This window comes from Solanum verrucosum, unplaced genomic scaffold (assembly GCF_900185275.1).
Source record: "Solanum verrucosum unplaced genomic scaffold, falcon-dt-bn FXZP01000267.1, whole genome shotgun sequence".
In the NCBI taxonomy this organism is placed as follows: Eukaryota; Viridiplantae; Streptophyta; class Magnoliopsida; order Solanales; family Solanaceae; genus Solanum; species Solanum verrucosum.
This window is the reverse complement of record NW_026019869.1, coordinates 89,648-97,823: the sequence shown is the minus strand read 5'-3', so window position 1 is coordinate 97,823 and position 8,176 is coordinate 89,648. Positions and strand designations below refer to the sequence as shown.

The following is an 8,176-nucleotide window of genomic DNA, read 5'->3' as shown; positions in this document are numbered from 1 at the left end:
TCTCTTTCCTTTTTTTTTACAACTATTTAGTTCCAACTTTTCACGTGACATGTTTAAACCACAAGATTAAAGAACATTTTGGTACATTTGACATATCTTAATTTAAGACCACAAAATTCAAAAACCCTACGTATTTACTTTCTTAAATTTCGTGCTACGCATGACTCTTGTTTTCATTTGCATTGTTTGCTATATATATATGCAATAAAACTCTCCTTTTCAACGCGACATACAAGGGTGACTAATGTGACAGTAAATCAGAGGAATCTGCTTCTTTTTTTAATAAGAAGAAGAAATACTTCTATATTAGCAAGTAGAAATAAAATGTGTAGATAGCCAACTTTTCTTCAGGCAAGAGCATCGCCATCACTCACCTCGACGCGCGCTGCATCCCGTGAATCTAGACACCAACACTTATAGTTGGATCTTGATATCTCTAAGAGCTCATTAGGCGTCATGTTCTCGTGTGCCATGGATTTCCATGGATCAGAGCTACTGCTAAAGCTTAGAGCTGGTGAATTTGATACCCTAATAGTCACTTCCATTGGGTGGTCTTGTGAGCGGATCCTCTCGTACAACCGCATGACGGACACTGAATCTTGGTAAGGATCATGGAAACCAACTTGAATATCATATCTGTTTCGGTCCAAAAGTTTCAGTTAGCATATCACGGAAGAGTGCCTGAATTGCCTCGTTCAAGCTCCATGTAAACAAGAAACCAACAGTGACTGAACATTTTCTTCGCTAGCAGGGGGATATCAAAGTTAAACAAACCATGGGAATATAATGGACAAACCTGACCAAACAAAAATACGAAGATAAAATAAAACTGAACATGAGAGTGAGCAAGTTGCTTGCCCTAGATAAGTCTTGGTTAGGTATTTCAGAGAGTGGCTGACGAAATTGGTCTTCATCAGGGGGCGATATGTTGCAGTATCTCTGCATAGAATGAAAGCAAGACATGAGTATTTCAGGCGATGGATAGGGGGATGCATCTCGTGTAGAAAATATCTCCAAGGCATATGGAAATCGCTTTTCCATATACCCAACTTGACAGAAAAATACAGAGAACGTGAACAATTGATATGATAATTGTTACTTTCATCTTCATCTCTTCTGTTCGAATTTGTCAAAATGGATTACAAGAAAAGTCAGCAGAAGCTCGCTGATCAACTTTCCGTGACGACCACATATTCTCCCATTGATGGAAGGAAATCAAGGCATCATGGAAAGACTTAAATGAACAAGTTTATGAAGTTCTAACCTTGACTTTTAAGCTAACACATTTATTAGGTACCGACCTTGAATTTTAACAAATATACACATTTTTTACTAGATCCAAATTTCTTGAATTTGTTTTTACAGGTTTCACCACACATAAAAATGAAACATAAACTACTATTGATACTGATGCATAGCAATTCAGCATGCTGAGTGATTACAACATCCAGAAGATTCTCACAAGTGAGGTGTAGGGAGGGGAGATGTACACAGACCTTCCCCCTATGCTTCTGAGGTAGAGAGACTGTTTCCGATAGACCCTAGGCTCGAGAAAATCATTTTACAGGAAATGGATTAGGCCAGAAGGATTAAAATGGATGGTGCTGGACATAATTGTTTATATTGAAATCATGATATAACCAAATTCTGCATAAAAATAGCTAGACTCGTAACTTTATTTTTATCTGTATAGAGATTCTAACTTCTTGATGATGTGGGAGTTCAAAACCAGTTCATGTAGAGGAGTCAGAAATTTATCTTCTTGGGTGGGGTGGGGTGGGGGGGTATAATGGTACTTGGGGTGGAGTAAATATTTGGATGATCCCAGCAAGTAGAAGGATCAACGTACCAGCATTTAGAGGAACATCAAGAAAAAACCTTAGGGGTTGGAAATTACACAAAGAGGGCCATTTAACGCCTTACCTAAGTGAGCAAACAAAAAACATGCAGCAAGGGCCTGCAAAAAATACTAGGCTTCTTGACATCAGTACCTGATTAAGCGAGTTAATAGGTCCATATCAAGAACAAATCTACTTCAACTTAAGCATTAATGCTCCACCCACAACAATAGTCAATTATAAGCTACTCCCTTTCTCTTTTTCTTTTAAGAACGGTGTTGTCCACGCCAAATTGCGCGCAACTTGACTATTTTGGTGCTCTTAAAGAAGCATGTTATGTCAAATTATGGATAAACAAGCCATCCATGTTAATGTATGGCAGTGAATGGTGTAATACACCTAATACAGATCAGGACCATGTCTGGACATAATAATACAGGATTCAAGGTTCCGAGAAAATGACTTTCATTTATTAGAAAGGAAAAAACAACATAAACTTACCTCCAAAGATGATCAGGATAATTCATTCTCAAGCAATCCAGGTGTTTCTCAAGGTTATGGCCAACAAGTACTTTTGCTCTTCCACCATCCAATCTTACTCTACTAATTGACTCTCCATTGTGAAGAATCTGGAGAATTCTCTCCCGGACTTCATTCAGAGGCATGGCATCTCGTAGATTTACCTCCGTTATACCAGTAATTTCATACCTGGCACACAATGATGAGGAAGTATGAAAAGGTGCAATGCTAAAAATGTCACCACAAACTATAAATATATATATGTTAATTTGCCAGCAGATACCTATAATCAGTCACAGGAATCTGAGGTAGAACAAAAGTGTGAAAAATAAGCTTCTCATCTTCGTCAACTAGGCATACCCTTGCACAAAGGTCTAGAGAGCAATCACTTCCCCCACCAACCATTTCACAATCTATGGCAACTGCTTCCCGATTTCTTATGCTGCTAATTCCATTACTTATATCCACTTCGTCTTCTGAATAAAGCATCTCTACTGTATCCTACAACAATTATAAATACACATTCCAGCAACTAAACATACATCTAGAGTTTCTAAGTGCAACTGAATGACTGATTCTTGAGAATGCATCCAGAGAGAAAAGTCATCAACTCACAATGGGTCGAGGAGTGGCTAGATGACACATTTCCTCATGCTCGTTGAGAGAGTCCACGCTGCTGCAGATTTTCAGACACAAAATGCAGCCTCTTTCCGCAAAGATGCTTGAACATTTCACTTTGGACAATGGACCTAAATGTTTAGTGAAAAGAAAGCTTAGAGAGCATTTACACCTAAAGAAATTCATAGTCTAAGCACAATAACTGACCAGCAACGTGCTCCCTTAGTGATTCAAACGATTTGCAATGCTTGTTACAAACACCACATTTAGGGTCATGAACTGAATGATAAGAGGTCTTTATATGTTCAATGAGATGTTCCTTCTTCTTATACTGCTTGAAACAAGCAGAACACTTGTGCCTGCATCACATACAGAACATAAGCAAACACATTCAGGCAAATGAAAATCAAAATTTTACACAAGATTATGTCTTTACTCCTTCCATCCACAAACAAATACTAACAAATTCAAGCACCCATGTGTGTGACCTAGTGGTCAACGAAGTGGATTGAGAACATGAAGTCTCAAGTTCAAATCTCAACACATACAAAAACACTAGGTAATTCTTTCCACATGTATACGGTAAAACTAGTCGAGGTGTGGGAAAGCTGGCCCGAACACCACACTTGTAAAAAAAATGACAAATTCGAAGTATAATGGTGAAAGCATCTATTGAAAAGGACAAAAAGAAGAAATTGTTTGACTTATTAGTATCGCAATAACAGGGTTTAGACTTTAGGAAAGTGGATTGTTAACTTATATGAACAAATTAATAAGCAAAAACAAAAACCCCATTAGTATCTCCATTGCAGTTGCAATTACCTTGTAGTGGAGAGGGGTTGCAGAGGAACTTCTGAGGGTTCGAATTCCATTGAAATTTGAATGAACTCCGCTGAAACTGAAAGTCGAATTAAAGAAAGTAAAAATGGACATGAATTGAGTAATCATGCATACAAATATTCTCATTTTTTTGCTAGGTACTAAATTGAGTATGCAATTGCAATTTGCAGGTCCCTCCATAAAGGAAGAAGGTACAATTTAGTCCCAATAATTTGGTATTCATATCATTTATAATTATATTCTGATTCAGCCCACTTAATCATATGCTGATTCAGCCCATTAAGTATGCCTGGTTTTTAGGTCTAAATCTTAATCATTTACAATCAGAATAAGATCTATAGGAGCATCTTAATAACATTCAAACATATTTAATACGCGGTAAAAGAAATCATTGTCTCCTCTCTCTTCTTGCTCGGGTTTGCTCGATTTTGCTCTCTCTACAAAAAATTTCCTCTCTTTTCTCAACTAAACATCATTTTTTCCCTCTTAAACTGGTAAGTTTTCATAATCTTTACAAGTTGCGCGAAAACTAGACTATAACCTCTATTGCACCATTCAAAATTGTAAGTCTCAAAAACTTGAAATAATATGTTAAAAGATAAAAAGTATAAGAAATATTTAGAAATTATATCCAAGTAAATACTTTTACGTATAAAATAAAATATAATGTCAGGTTGGTTTGGTCTCGGTTAACTTTTTTTAGTTAAAACCAAATCAATCAAAGTATAATCGTGTTTTTTTTTTTCATATACCAAACTAAGTCAAACCAAACTATTAGTCGAGTTCTTTTCCAATTTAACTCGATTTGCAATTTTGTTTAATTTTCGGTTCGATTTTGTACATTCCCGTAGAGAGGTATGAGATTGTGAGAAGAGAGGACAACGATCACGATGATTAACATAATAGTATTTGAATGTTTGTATGAGGAACTAGAGGACATTTGTGAAAAAATTAACGAAGTTGTATAGGCTCGTCAAGACAAGAGAAAGGAAAGCAGTGTAATTGCACGTTCAGGATGGAGGTAATTGGTCAAGATGGTGGTGGTTGTTAATGGCGGAGTCAAAATTAAGAGTTTGGGGGTTCTAAATTTTAGGACAGAAGAGAAAAATATTACAAAATATGTTTCTTTGAATAAATAAAAAAAAGGTTTGAACCTACAACACTAGTATGAAAGGCAATCCACCAATCATTCTTTACCACTGAGTTGTCAATCTTTTTGTTGGAATTCACAAGTTAATATACATATATATTATATATTTATTCAATTTCTAATACAAATACAAAATCTACGAAAAAACTAATGGGTTCATCCAAACCAAAGAAGACCCACCTAACTCTGCCTCTAGTGGTTGGTCAAGATAAGTCTAAGGTGTAACTATTCCTAAGAATCTAATACCTAGTTCATCAATTCCATAGTTACAAAACGTAATTGACATAATAGGTAGACATGGATAGGCTATAAAAATATCATTTCCCCTTAACTTCTGAAAGATACGTCTAATAATTCATTATAAGTCAAGATTAAAGCATAGAGTTCCACATTAACAGTAGCTTAATTAGCACATAAATTAATTGAACTGCTAAAATATATCTTTCAATAGCCATAAGTCCATTATCCAACCCAGCATATTTCCTCATAGATAAAATAATTAGTAGTAAAATGGCCTAAACCTGCAAAATACACAAGCATTTTCAGTCAAAAAATGTATAATTTGTGTAGAATTTGGTGTTATACCATTCTAGGAAGAGAACAAATTAAAGTTTATAAAAAAATTCCCTAAACATACTATGACATAACAATAATTTCACAACTACAAAAATATCACAATTTCACCCCTCTCCCCACTCACCCCGTGCCAAACCCCCATCCCTGCTACCTTGTCACCTTAGCACGGGGGGCAGAGCTAGAAATCTATATATAGGTTCGATCAAATTCAATAACTTTAATTCAAATTTTGTTTTTATACTAAGAAATTCATTTAACATGTACAAAACTTAAATTTAAAACCAATTACCAATCACATCCCCTAGAGGTTACAAACCATAAAGTTCAATCACGCCTTTAATCATACTCCCAACCCAACAACCACCTCATATACAATTTTCACAGTATATGTCTAGATTATATCAAGCATGAGATGACATATTACCTAGGATATGAAGAAGCATGATGACCATAGTAGTGAGGCTGCTCCATCATCATGGATCTTCTCATTGAATAATTGTATGGACTCATTGGCATTGTGTTATAGTAGTCATGGCCACGACTATAACCATAGCCGTGGCCATGGCCGTAGCCGTAGCCAAGGCCATGGTAGCCATGGCCATAACCATTATAAGAAGGACGATAATGTGTTGTGGGAGTAGTAAGAGAAGGATGCTTGAGCTTTACATGTACTATTTCTGCATGTTTTCCTGTTCCTTTTAATGCCTTCACTAATAAATTTGGATCAACTTCTCCACATACATTTACTTCTCCTTTTTCTGCATTTATTGTCAATGCATACACTCCTACACATACACAAAAAAAAAAAAGAAGATATTTCACTAGTGAGAAAAGACAATTCAACTCTCAATCTTAAATGCTATGAACAAAAATATCAAATTTCATTAATTTTTTTTATAATTATTGTGTTCGGACTAACTTACATGTAATTTAATTCAATTAATTTAGAAATTAAGCAAATTATCTAAAACCAACAAGCAAATGAAAAGTGAGTTTTATCTGGGTCGATGAAGCAATAACTCATTGTTTAGCCTAAATTGATTCGAATTAAACATGAGATCGATAAGTTATTATAACTTATCTCATTTGTTAATCGAGCCTATTTTTAGTCAACTAAATATAATTCAACTCGTTCATTAGACACCTTTGTTTGAGCCTAACTTAATGAGAACGACTTCTTTTCTCGTTCTACCCTGCCTTTTAGTAGTTGTTTGCTTATTCCTTTTTAAGATGATTCAATCAACTAATTAACTCCATCAAACTCCTCAATAAATATCAATAACATGTCGTGACCACTTACCCTTATTTACTGTAAACTAAAATAAGCGACGTTTATTTAAATAATGTGCGGAATTAATTAGTGATATATAAGCATGTTACCGCATACGGAGCTTAACACTTCCACCATCTTCATCTTGCACGCATCGCAATGGACATCCACTTTCAATATGCAACTCTACAAAAATACAAAACAAAATAAACATTACACTAAAATTAATTTTACAAAACCAATCCTAGGGTTAATGCAAATGTTTAAGAAAACAAAGGTTGTGATGGTGGAGTGGTAAATACTCCTTCAATAGTAATCAGAGATCTTGAATGACATATATAGCCACATATAGCATTCCCCTAAAAATTATAATATATGTATATAGAAAATTGTACGAAATATATAGGTCAAAAATTATTTTTCATACATATATATATTAAATCTTGGATATCCTTAACAAAATCTCTTACTGCACCACTGTAAAACAAACTGTAAGTATGAAATTGTATTTGGTAGAAAACACTTGAACTTTAAAGTAAGACTTCTGGAGTTGGTCAAATCCCAAAACAGATACAGAACAACAAGTGAGAAATAAAAGTAACGAAACAAAGGATTTTTGTTTTTATTACTTACCACGTCTGCAAAGGGCTCCATGAAAATTCGTTCCTTGAACGTCTAAACAACTGATAAAATGAAAAAGAAAGATCAAATAATTAAAATCAAAGTTATATCCAAATGTTTATAACAAATCAAAAGGAGAAAAAAATCCTAGTAAGTACTACTTAGTAATATTTAATTATTTTTGTCCACAAATAAAATTATATTATTATATAAACTAAATACTCAATGACCATGACTTTTACATAACTTGAACGTACATAGATTAGAGTAAATGGAGACCAAACTTGTAAAGAATATTAGAGAAACTAACCTTTCAATGAACAGTCAATTATGAGGGGAAAAAAGTAATTAGAGAATAAAACATTTGGTGAAGATGGGTGCTAATTAAGGTAGTATTAATTACGAAGTTATATTTAGGAGTGATTTTCTAAGATTTCCATATTTTTTATTTATTTAGTTAAAATCAAGCAAAGATTTAGTCATATATAATATATGGAAATACATGATATGATAGATCCCATCTTCTTATAATATAGTTAAGTATTATTTGCATTTTCTTTCTGAGAAAAGGTATTTTTAATATCCTTACCAAAATTATCTTAAAATAGAGAATTTTAACTTGTATGTGAAAAAAAAAGGTTTTTTAATATTATTACCAAAAGTATCATGGAAGAGAGAATTTTAACTTGTTTGCTAAAATATATTTTTGTACATCTATATTTATTTATCATAAATTAATAAAGA

At 34.0% G+C, this 8,176-nt stretch overlaps 2 protein-coding genes across 2 annotated transcripts; both read right to left on the bottom strand.

Annotated features, from left to right (window-relative positions):
- Window positions 1–347: 347 nt before the first annotated feature.
- Window positions 348–3,847, bottom strand: LOC125819104 (RNA exonuclease 4-like). The gene is made up of 7 exons (XM_049498624.1): window positions 3,798–3,847; window positions 3,183–3,334; window positions 2,973–3,106; window positions 2,641–2,858; window positions 2,340–2,546; window positions 859–939; window positions 348–636 (listed from the first exon to the last, which is right to left on the bottom strand). Exons 1-7 carry the CDS (start codon window positions 3,845–3,847, stop codon window positions 348–350), a joined length of 1,131 nt encoding a protein of 376 aa, XP_049354581.1.
- A 1,617-nt stretch (window positions 3,848–5,464) lies between these two features.
- LOC125819018 (heavy metal-associated isoprenylated plant protein 32-like) lies at window positions 5,465–7,465 on the bottom strand. Its single transcript, XM_049498535.1, has 4 exons — window positions 7,445–7,465; window positions 6,922–6,997; window positions 5,966–6,326; window positions 5,465–5,486 (listed from the first exon to the last, which is right to left on the bottom strand). The coding sequence occupies exons 1-4, from the start codon at window positions 7,463–7,465 to the stop codon at window positions 5,465–5,467; spliced, it is 480 nt and encodes a 159-aa protein (XP_049354492.1).
- Window positions 7,466–8,176: the final 711 nt, after the last annotated feature.